General features: G+C 40.0%; 1 protein-coding gene across 12 annotated transcripts in view; it reads left to right on the forward strand.

Moving 5' to 3' along the window:
* The window catches only part of LOC6563124 (protein lap4), a 64,487-nt gene extending 53,765 nt beyond the window's left edge, over nucleotides 1-10,722 (forward strand). For 7 of the 12 annotated variants that reach the window (XM_032736878.2, XM_032736866.1, XM_032736870.1 and 4 more), the window contains 4 exons: nucleotides 4,098-4,577; nucleotides 5,150-5,285; nucleotides 5,747-5,926; nucleotides 7,918-9,684. In XM_032736878.2, coding sequence (XP_032592769.2) covers nucleotides 4,098-4,577; nucleotides 5,150-5,285; nucleotides 5,747-5,926; nucleotides 7,918-9,648 — 2,527 coding nt within the window. In that variant the 3' untranslated portion in view covers nucleotides 9,649-9,684. Of the gene's footprint in view, nucleotides 1-1,401; nucleotides 2,461-4,097; nucleotides 4,578-5,149; nucleotides 5,286-5,746; nucleotides 5,927-7,917; nucleotides 9,685-10,263 lie in introns of those variants that run through there. The other 5 variants (XM_032736874.1, XM_032736875.2, XM_032736869.2 and 2 more) reach the window with 5 other exon arrangements.
* The last annotated feature ends 1,922 nt before the right edge of the window (nucleotides 10,723-12,644 follow it).

The following is a 12,644-nucleotide window of genomic DNA, read 5'->3' on the forward strand; positions in this document are numbered from 1 at the left end:
CATAAATTGAACGAGCCGACTGACCAAATGGCTTAAAGCCCAAATATTTACATAAATTTCAATGTGTTATTATGCTGGCATCGTTCGGCCTTGGAATTCATAACGAAGAAAAGAAGATAAACATGTTAATAACCTATTTAAAATTTTCCAGCAAGAATTTCTACCAGTCTGTTTTTTTCACGCATAAATTTACGTTTCGGCCCGACAAAAGAATTGCGTCCGAGAATGAGAAAAAAAAACAATTCATATAGTCATGTATATAGCCACTAAAGCCATATCAAATTAGCCGGCAACGCAATGTTCTCAATGCGATTTGTATTTATATTCAAATTAAACTCGTTTAAATCTATAAAAATTGGTGTAGCACAAAGGCTCCACCAGATCCGTGTTTATGAATTCTTTTTGAGCTTCCGCTAACGTCGGCGTCGATGGCGGCAAAACGCAATCGATTTACTATTTGTGCATTAATCGGCTAATTTATAGTTTGATAATTTATGAACTATTTCTAGATGGTCTGCCGACGTCGCCAGATACCTAAACGCTTTGGCTAACCGCTCATCAGCGGTCAGCGGCCAGCGGCCAGCGACACTCGACTCCCTCACTCTTGCTTTCAATTGGCTTTGGCGGGCTGTCTGGCTGGCAGGCAGTTAGTTTGGCGGTTTGGCGCAGTGGTTGCCCTTGAATTGATCGCGGTGACAAGACAATTGGTCAGCTTTAGTTTTTGTTTTGTTTTCTTTGTATCTTTTTTTCTTCTTGTTGCTGTTCATTTTTTTTTTTATATATTTGTTAGATATTATTTTTTGTTTTTTTGTTTGGTATTTACATTTACGTACGTAGGTTTGTGACCGAGCGCAGCTTCTTGGGCCGCTTTTGTGATTTTATGCAGATGAAAATATTTATGTTTTGTTGATTGCGCATAAATTAATTTATATTTTATGGCGTTGGCGCTACGTTCGGTCCACAAATGGACCGCAGCGCACCGCATATGCAAATCGTCTTTGAGTTTGTGTGAGTGTATTTCTGATATAAAAGCATAATTTGACCTTAAGCTAAAATGAGGGCGTTAATGATGCTTTTTATATGTGTGTCAGTGTGCGTGTGTATGTATGTGTGCTTGTACCTATTTTTTCTTCGAATACAATTTTTGTTTTTCAGTTTCTTTTTTCTCTGTGGCATCTTTTCAAGTGTTTTTTTTTTCTACATATTGTTTGTTATTTTTGGCGCATAAATATTAATTAAAGATGGAAAAACCACAACAAGCAGCGACACCACCACCAAAACCAAATGCAGCTTATAAATTTTATGAATTTTTAATTATTGTTTTCCTGTTTGCAAAAAAGTGCACTTTAATTGTACATCACAAAAAACTTTCTGTTTCTGCTTCTCACCAACTTTTTTCAGGAATCCACTTGACGAAATTGAAGCAGTATTTAGAAGCTAAAATTAAACTAAGTTCCACTCAAAACAATACATACACAGTAATGAGAATGTGACACGTTTATTAACTAAGTTCCGATATCTAACTAACTAGATAATACCTAGCATACGTATAAACAATTAATAAGCGAGAGAATTTGACTATAAGTTACCACAACATAAAACAAAAAACTAACTAACTCTATAATATATATATAATTATAAACACACACTTTTATATGCAGCACCTTTTTATAAAGACTACATAAATCAACTACACACCATAAAATACAGCAGCAACAGCAGCTCACACGCCAACTTAATAATCATAATGTTAATGTTGACGTTTTTCATTTTTAATAGCAATTAATTCTCTTTCCATTAATACAAAAAAAAAAAGTGCACCTTTAAGTTGTATACTTTGCCAGCACTTGAAATTCTTTTACAAACATTTTCCACCCTCACACGCCTGCAGCGTTTTTGAAATACTCACACACCCATACACTTAAACTTAGTGCCTGGGGCATGTTATTAGCATATGTATAATAGTACACACGCATTTTGTATTATTAATAGAGAAAAATAAACAAGGAGAAAATACAAAATAATGATTTTTAGAGCAGGACAAGGAGACTAATTATAACTCTCCATGCACGTTTAGCTAGTGGGGTAAGGAATGAATCAGAGAGAGATGAAGCGATAAAGTAAAATATAGTGCCTAGATGTATGCGTAACTCCAACTATAAAGTTATATTTTTCAATTCCATTGTCCAGCTGTGGGATCAGTCAGTTTTCTTCTTTTTTTCCATATTTATATTATAGTTAGTTTGCAAGTTGCAAGATAGAACCTATCTAATGAAATTGTCTGATGGGCTACAAAACTTGAGGGGTTAAACCAAGTCCACAGCTTGAACTTGAAACTCAAGTGGTATCCACAATTCCATTGACTTTTCTATTAAATATATTCCTGCTAAACGCATTCACGTTAAGTTTATGATATTAATAAATGCGTTGTTGTTGCCAGCGTTATATATTTTTATATATTTTATAGATATTTGTATGAATGTATAGGTATAAAAAAAAACATAAATTTACCATGTATTATTATAATTACACACCTACATTATATATTAAGTATACGTAACACATGCATCATCATCCGCATCAACACGAACTAAACATCAACAACTATTTATGCTCACAAATTCGCTAAAAACATATTCTGAATAACATGTGCCATATTTCTATGTATTTTTTGTTACCACCTCATAAATGGAAATATGTCTACAAATAAATGAAATAAAATAAATCCATTTCAATTTACTGCAGTTTGTAATACAATTCATACTTGGTTACAGTGACGATCCTAACTTACCAACAATTATGTCTCGGTTATGGTTATTTGTAATTATATCTTAAAAAAATTATATAACATACAATAAGCTGAAGCGAAAAGTTCACGAAGGCCATAAATCTATCAATTGCAAAAGTTGAATGCGCTTAAATACTATAAAGTCAAATCCCTAAGACGCCTTGTGCAAAGTTCATTTAAAAGTCGAGAGGACAAGCGAATGAATAAAACAAGCAGAGCGAATCCCAGCGCTAAAATGCAAGCAAAAAAAAAAAGGAAAAGTGGAAATAAAGAAAGTGCAGTTTGGCCAGGTCAAGCCCGGCCGCACTTGGCCAACGGCGTAGCTGGCTTACGATGCGCTTCTTAGCTGTGACAGCTGCTTACTTGAAGGTTGGCCAGGTGCTTAGACGCCGTCGCCGATGGCAGTGTGTAAATTGGAATACATAAATCACTCAAGCAGAAGTGGTTGCCGCTGCCTCACCGATTCAGTCGCTATAATTTCGAATCAAACTTAAACCGAAAGTGTATAGCAATTTGTTTAAGACAAAAGCCACTTGCAGCTCACTCGCTAGAACCATTCTAAAAATCAGAAAATAAAGTTCGTCAGCGGCAGATGCTGAGAATGCGGTAGAAAAGTGCTTAGGGCAAAGAAAAAACTCAGGCAGATGAAGGCAGTCTAAGTGCACTCAGTTTTAAAATTAATTTTGCATACATGAGTCTATATCTCTGATACACATATATACTTCATTTTATGTTTGTCTGTAGAGCGCAAGTTTTACCACTTTGCCGACTTGCAACTGCTTTTGCATTATCCGTCTGGCCATGGCTTGTCTCGAGCTCTGACTCTGACTCCGACTCCGACTGTGCTCTCCGTTTCTGGCTGTGCTTCCGTACTTTGGTTGTCTGCCTTAACACGCTAATCTCCAGATGCCATGTTATTGCACTTGTTGGCAAACTTGTTCAAAAAGTGATTTTTGTCAGTGATGGGGATTTAGAGTAGGGCAAAAGTTTACAATGTGTTTCTTAGTTTTTAATTACAACAAATTTGACTGGCTAGGGCAAAGTTTGTTGCATGGATCAGTCGCTGGCACGTAGACATGTGACTAAAATGAATTAACGTCATTGTTTTTGTTTGCTCTGTAATCGCTCATATCATGTGCTAACCGTATTTAACATTCACATGTTTGTTTGGCCAATCGACATTCTGGTTTATTTTAAATATATATATATATATATGTACAATACAATATATCTGTATATTTATATGTGTTTTACTTTGCACAATTGAAACACCCAAAAAATTACGAATCCACCAAAAAAAAAATGACAGAACCGCACCAAGTCCGGCTCAAACAACGCACGCGCCCAGCAAAATACCCACGCAGCTCAAGCAGCAGCAGCCGCCGCAGCAGCAGTATGTCAAGGCCACGCCCACGACAGTGCCTGCTAGCGATACGCCCAAGCCCTCGTTGCTGCCGAAGCCAAAGGTCAAAGTTGTGATGCCGCCCGCGCTGCAGCAACGCCTTTGGCAGCACCAACAACCACAGTCCCAGCACCAATCTCAGCCCGAGGAGCCAACCATACCCGAGGAGGAGCAAGCTGCTACAACGCCCACCAGCTCCGGCAGTCGCATACCCGTGCGCACATTGAAGGCTGAGCGCCGCGCCCAAGCAGCAGCTGCTCGCCAGGCAGGCGTCAGCCTGGAGGAGTACCTCCTTCAGATGGGGGAGGAGCAGCAGCTGGAACGGAATCACGACACCTCACCAACTACGCCCACGTCGCCTGCGGGCAAAAGCCGCGTCATGATGAAGTAAGTCTTATGCGTGGCGGTCAACGAGTTGACCGGCGTGGAAGCCGAAGTTGATGCAAAGGTCACAGGTCAAATGTCGTAGGAAATCAACAGCTCGTAGGCGTAGCCATTTAGTTTAAGTATCCGTTTGCCATTTAGGTTTGACGGCAAACACATTGTGCACCAAATCACAGGCACACCCACACACACACAGACAGACACAAACACAGCCACAACCACAACAACAAATGCACACACACAATCACAATTGTAAGGCAACTATCACTGAACGGATATTTTTCGACCTAAATCTATGTGTATCAATTTATATATATTTTCGATTCGAGGGAAATACTTTCAATTCTCTATAATCTTAACTTTAATATTGTTTTAGTTTTGTGCGGTGTCTGCTTTAGTCACTTTCTGTATATAAGTATATAATATGGTCTATCCTATAGATACATACTTTTTCTTGTAATTTGCCACTTGCTCTGAAGCACAAGATTAGTTATTCTCTGTTGCAGCTGTCTTAGAATTCCAATCCCTTTCTGCCAACTGCTGTCTAATAATATCTCATTTTTAACCACTCGCAGTGCCGAGAAGCGTGCCTCTTGGCGTGCCGCACGTTTGCGCTCCTTGGAACAGGGCGCGGTCGAGGCGCAGGATGTGATCAAGAATATGCGTAAGATGACCGACGATTTGATCACGCATGAGGCTAAGGCCAGCGAGGTAAGTTCCTAACAATTGTGCCAGCCGCATTTCTTCACACTAACCAACATACAAAGAAAACTCCTCAAAAAAAGAAAAAAACCAATTCCCATTTCCAAAAAAAAAAAAAACAGAAAAATTAACATGCGTGTTCTGCCTGAGGAACTTGGCTGAGTATCTCCTAACCAGCTAATGAATCCAAACCCATAGAGCTACATGGTTTGCTTTACTAACCGCAACATATTACTAAAATTAACCAAAAAATAAATACATTTCAAAATGATTCTCTTTCATGCTCAAGTGTTACTAAGAGCTACTAGTTTACGCAAAATATAGCTAGCAAATATGTGTATTAAACACATTGGAAATTATCCAATGAGGAGAAACGAAAGCTCAACAAAATACATGATACAAATTTGAAATCGCTTTAGCTAAAAACCAAAAATCCATCTTTTCCAAAATATTTTCTTTTCGTAATGCAGCCGAAAATAGTATTTCCAAAAATTGCCATAAAATCAAGCGATGGTCCGGTCATCGTGCGCGAACGTGAGAAAATACTCGATGAGAAAATCGTGCGACGCACTGAGGAGGTACCATGCCCCATAACGGGGCAACCTCAATTGCGTACAGTCGAGTACATTGAGAAAATCATCGAGACGGAGGTTAGCTGAACAAACTGAAAATAATTGTATTATACTCCATATATCCATACATATCGTATATTAATCTAATTGGCACCAAATTGAGTTTCGTTTGCAATGCAAAGCGTTTTATATACACACACACATACACATACATGCAGACATACACATTTATGTATGTATGTACGTATTTTTGGTTGAAAGCCGCTTCTGTTGTGTTCTTGTACTCTTGTAAACGTTGGCTTTTTGCGCTCTCGTTTCGCTGTCGATTTTGTAGTATATTCACGTATTTTGCACATCCTAAAAACACACTTAATGCACTGCACACTGAAGAGCACTCTCAAATGACACTCGTACTCGTACCCTTTGTCATTGTAAATAGCAAACATTTCATCCCAATTCACAGCAGACACACAGACCTAATTATTTTATAGAGCTCATGATTTTTACTGACTGCAGACGGCGGCAAAACTTGCTGCCCTACAAAAAGTATCTCCACATCTTGTAAGTGCCGCACCACAAATGTTTACAAAGCAAATTTTAACATCTACACAGCTTTCAGTTGCACAGTGCCTCGTTTTTTTTTCTTTTCTTTTCTTTTCATTTATTTTTTTTATTTTTGACATTGCGAGAAGCAGTATTTGAAGTCGTGGCGTGGGCTGAAGTGCAACGCATAAAAAGCACAATAAGCTACCTACGCGAAAAGGTACTTCATACTTGAGCTTGGTTATTGTTGTCCTTTAAGTGTCGCGGTTTTTAAGACCACACGCCCCATCGCCCCACAGCCCACGCCCCGTTTGGGTTGTATCTGTTCGTAGGGCATAACCTTCAAAGAGTTTCATTGTGTTTTTTAGGGTTTGTTGTTGTCACGTGTCCATAAAGCGACGACGACCGCCACTTTTACGAATTTGGGGTCTGATTCTTGATTCATTTTAAGTATGCAAACGCATTATAATGACGCTCTGCTTTTTATGGCCAACTCCATTAAAATTAAAGCCAAAGTTTTGTTTCGTTTTGACGCGGCGTCATTTTAATGATTCCAAACGAAATAAAATCCAACACCGCACAACATTTTTATGGCCGATTCTATTTTTAACCACAAATCTGAGTTTTAAAGACCGCTTCTGTCGCTCTTGGTCTATTCGACTTTTCAATTTGCAAAACGGAAGGAAGCGCTACAAACGACAACCGGCTGGAGTGTCAACGGCATACAAGTTTCTGCCCCCCTTTGGCTTAGCTCTGGCAATATAAAATATACAAGTTTGCCATCTCAAAGCTGACCTGAATGCACTGCGGGACGCATGCATTCGTTTCTATAGTTAGCCCAGCGCAGGGCCTGTCAGCGACAAGTCTCGACGCGCCTTATCGTATTTTTACAATGGATTCCTTTAATATTGTCGTCGAGCAAACGCACACGCTGGCAATTTTCTCTGCAGTCATCTACGTCGTCATAAGTTTGTCAGCAGCTGCTGCTTAAGAATCATGCATATTATTTTCCTAGGACCACTTACGCAACTACCATATTTTCATAGCATTGCATAATTTTTATCAATTAATTTTTCCTGAAATATGTTCAAGAACTTTTTTTTTTAACTATTTGTTTTGAGGAAATTCAGTGCATTAGAAGCTCGCTTTATAGTTGCCTTAAGCTTTTTGATATATTATAAAGCAAATAAACTATCAGAGCGTGTAAGAAAATAAAGCTTAATTACAAAATAAACAAATAATTATTGTATGGATTTTCTTTTTTGCACTTTATTCCTTTTTGAATTTCTTTGCCATCGAGCTCTCACTTTAATGTACAACTCATTCAAACCGCACACCACAAATTCGACATATCAATTATATCTTTGTTTTGCACCCACTTTAAAAATATTCATATACATATATCGATTACTGGCATGCTTTTGGTTTTGGTATCTACGCTTGGTGTTGTTTATTGTTGCCTTGTTTAGTAGTTAGTGTGTGCCATCAAATCAAATGCACAACATATTGCATTCCAATTAACATAGGTGGAGACCTGCAAAGAGCGCATCATATCGTTAGAGCTGCAAGTGCCTGAGGCCGACGAAGGAACACTTGATGATACACAACCACCGCTGGAGCTGCAGGCAGATGATGATTTCGACAACGATGACTACGACGAGGACGAGAACGACGACGATGATGATGATGATGATGACGATGATGAGGAGGAGGACACTGCCTCCATTGTAACGGTGCAGGCAAACAGCGACAAACTGTTTCTGCGCCAAGATGCCGATGCCTATGGCCCATCGTCCATTGAGAGCGCCGCGTCGGGCAAGGTACGCATTAAAGCGACGCCACTTACAATGCACCAGACGCTGGCCAAGGAGACGACCATTGTCGAGGTGCTGAATCCCGTCATTGGTGGCGACGGTAGTGCGCGCACAATACAAGTGAGTGGCACGCCCTTCGACATGGATGAACTGGAGGAGGGCGCGACCTCGCTGCTGCGCAGCGAAACTTTTGTGCTGCTCACTGGGGGCGATGGCGGAGGCGCTGGCAAGTCGGAGCTGTCATTAAATGCAAAAATGAAGAATGTGCTTGAGGAGCTGCTAGAGAATAAACGCGTTAAATTGAATTTGCAAAAGAGCCTCGAGGATAACAGTGACAAGGATGGGGAAGACGACGGTGACGACGACGACGACGACGAGGCTGATAATGTATATGTAGATGCACGCGATGACGATGAGAGCGCCTATGTCGATGCCATGGAGGATGTTGTTGACTTTGGCCTTACAGCGGTACCTACAGGTAGAAATAAAGTGGAGGACGATGCCAAGAATGGCAATCAGCAGCTGCTGGAGGCGCTCATAAGAGACAGCAATCGCAATACCATTATGGGTAAACTAGCTAGCCAATTGGCAGCGAACAATGACGACGATGACGAAGAGGAGGACGACGACGAGGAGGAGGAAGACGAGAGTAGCGATTCTTCAGACGATGATAGCGATGAGTCCGATGAGGATGACAATGCCGAAGAGCAATTAAATATTGCCTACGTGCAGGGCGCACAGGTAATCGAGAATCTCAACACTGGGGCGACGGGCAGCAAACTGCAAAAGTCACAGACCTACAACACCATGAGGCAGGCGGAACAGGCACAGGATCCGGAAGAGGCTGTGGAGGAGGAGAAAGAGAAGGAGGAGCAAGCAAGTGGCAAGGCACAGAGTACATCACCCTGTGGCGACACACTTGCCCAGCTACAGGCCGAGCAGCGTGCCCTGGCAGAGATCTCAAAACAGCTGCGCAAGTCTGTCGAGGATTTGCTCAGCGCCGATGGCACCGGTTCAGTGGTGGAAACGCAACGCACCTACACTCTGCCAGCGTCCAGTGACAATGCCGCCGTTGTCACCGTCACCGAGGTGGTGAAGAAACAAAAGAAAATTGGACGCCCCTCAAGCTCTGGTGAATCTGGCGAGGCTATATTCAATCGTCTGCTCAGCGCCGGCGAGTCACAGCGTCAGATATTCGATCAGCAGCAGGGCGAAACTATCACAACCACCACCACAACCACTGAAGCATCGCCGGCAACTTCAGCATTGGCAGCGGCTGGCGAGCCCAGCACCAGTGTGGTAACCACAACGCGCACTGTCTCCAACATTGTCACCAGTGGCATTCCGAGGCTCGAGACAAGCAAGCAGCAAACCAGTCGCAACAACAATACCAACAACAACAACAACCGCAGCAAAAACAAGCGCAAAGCCAAGAAGAAATAGGCGACAGGGTGTGACAAATTGCGCATACCACACATGGTCTGTATGGGAACCAACTACAAACATGCATACAAATATTCTCACGAGCCCCTCACCACCAAACCCGTCCCCCAACTCACATAGATATAGTCACATATCAGCGCATTAAGGAGCATTTAACAATGTGCCGTTATACATAATGAATGTACGTTTTATATATGCCTACATATTACGTATGTACGATATATATATTACATATATGTATATAATTTTAATTAATTGTGCAAACAACGTGTCGTTGCATTTAAAAACACATTTGTTACTAATCAGAAAACGTGTGCCGAAAAAAGCAAGAACAACAACACAAATTCCAAATTAAAACATAAAAAAACATATAAATCAAAACCCTGCGAGCTTTTAACAACATTTAATCCATAAACAACAACAACAAATGTCAATTAAAACTTCCCATGGCCCAAGGAACTAAATAATATAATTGCGATAAACAAAAATCTTATTTAATTTATTTAAATAATTTCATTTTGTTTTGCATTTAAACCTCATTTACATTTCTTTTTTTTATGTTGACAATATGAATTTTTATTCTTTAATAAATTTAATTTGCGTTTTTTGTTTTAGCATAATAAAAAAATAAAAAAATAAAAACGCCCCAGAGCCGGTCAAAAGTATTTTCGATGATCCCTACTCTTACAAAAGTATGCGCCCCGAGCATTCCGACCGCCCACCTTGAATTGGGCCTAATCTTATGCATAGCTCTAAGCGACACAACACTAAAAACCAACAGCAGCAACAACTTGTGGAAAGTTTAATTATAATGTTCGATATATGTATTTATGGTGTTGTATTATTATAGTTGCTGCTAACTTGTAGTTATTGTATACAAAGCACAACAACAATATACAAGGTAGTCATCCTCAAAATGCATAAATTAATTTGTAATTGTAAAAAACCCAATACAAACAAGAAAAAAAGTAATAAAAAAAGATGTAATACTTACCTTTAAAATGATGATATGTATGTAGCGTATAAGTAAGAATACAAACTTTTTATAAACTGAAAAAGAAAAAAGAAAACATTGCTGCAATGTAATAAACAATTCAATTCATTTTTTATTTTGAAATTGATCTTTTTACTATGACACCCACATTCCTGCCTGATTTATATAACACATTATTTCCATTTAAATTATTGCTTTTTGCTCCCACACAAAATACTACTGGAATTATGTCAAATGGCCAAATAGCTGTGCTATATATAACATTGTTGGATAAATGAAGCGACATTCTATTTTTATACTGCTTTTAAAGTGGTGGATTTTAGACTGACATCAAAAGTGCAGCACGTGCCACAAGGCTTATATATGACTAGTCATCTGATGAGTGGCCAAAACCACAATGTGCAATTTTTTGGTTTAAAGAGCTTATAGATTTTTATGGATCGTGTGCATTTTAGATTGGCGATTATATATAAGTTTCTGATATCTTTGAGAATAATAACTCAATGCTTATTAAGTATTACATATACACATATTAAAATAGTAAAGCTAACAGTAACAGCAAAGCTGAGTATGGTTTACCAAATCCTCAGCAAAGGGAATTATTCAAACGTTTCCTGTGGTCTTTGGCGAAAATCGCTATGCCTTAAAATGCTAGATACAAGTTATATTATGCTTTCCGAGGGCGCAAGGGAAATTAAAGGCAGGCATTAAACAGAAGCAACCAATTGAATATGTAGCACTTGTGTTGTCGCCACAGGCAGAACGAGGACGGCATTAAGTTAAATGCTATAACGGAAAACGCTCCCATTTTAGTGAATGCGCAACAAAACAGCGTCGGAAATGTCGCGTCTTCTGCTGAAGTAGTCAAAAAGATAGACGGTTGACAGGCACATGGGCGTGGCAGGAGGAGCTGCTAATGTAAAAATCGTTAGAATTTGTTGTACGCAACGCAACATAACATTCACATCAACTCCGGCAGCCAGCGAGCAGCAAGTTTCAAGCGGAAGCTCTCGACACCGGTAGCGTTGAGCGCTTTGGGGCTTACGTTGCGTATGTGCAATGTGCATAATTCGATTTAAAGTGCGCACAAACTGAGAGGATACGTTATGCACATGTATTTTTTAGGTACTTTCAGCAGGTACCTGTGTCAGCATTTTAAATATTTAATGCCAACCAATTGAATTACACTGCTACAAAAATAGTCATCGGATGCCTCTAGTGGTTGCAGCAGTTGTTGCTGCTGACGTAAGTTCTGCTGCATGTGCAGGCGACGTTGCCAAGTGCAAACTGTTCTGCTCTAGGCAGGTCCAGCGCCTGCTGTGAGCTGAGCAAGACAAATGAATGCGTCAGTCCCGACTCTTGCCTCGTGCATTCCCCATGCATTTACATTTGTGCAACACTTCAACTGCAGGCGCCACGCATGAGAAATGCTGCGGGCATTTTGGTAATGTCGTATCTAATGCTACCAAATACCAAATGTGCTGCGCATTAATCTAAATCTCATTTTTGTGACTGTAATCCAATGTTGTTATGGTTATTGTATTGGTTGCTGATTTTCTGCATCTTACTGTGGGTTGAGAACAACAGCAGCTTGTCACATTCTAATACACTTCACTGATCTGACAATGTAGTCAACGCCATTGCGGGTCAGGGTGGGGCGGAGTACTCATTACATGGACTGTCTGCGCCAAAAACTCCAAACAATTGTCGTCCCCTGTCAAATTTAATAGTATTATGCTTTGTTAAACACAAAATGTCCTCGCACACGCACACACATAAGCTACCCTGCACACCCATTTATATATAAAAAAAATTGTTATGTTGAGCAGGGGATGTATGTTTGTCATACGAAATACAGCACTTGGTGTTTGAAAATGTTCACATTACACACATAAATTCTGCTGTTCTTCGTCGGTGCTAGAAAAATGAAAAATGTCCAGTTTGCACTGCGAGCACATACCATCGCACACGGTCACTCACAAACTCACCCACACACCCCTAT

Source organism: Drosophila grimshawi, unplaced genomic scaffold (genome assembly GCF_018153295.1).
Source record: "Drosophila grimshawi isolate 15287-2541.00 unplaced genomic scaffold, ASM1815329v1 contig_311, whole genome shotgun sequence".
In the NCBI taxonomy this organism is placed as follows: Eukaryota; Metazoa; Arthropoda; class Insecta; order Diptera; family Drosophilidae; genus Drosophila; species Drosophila grimshawi.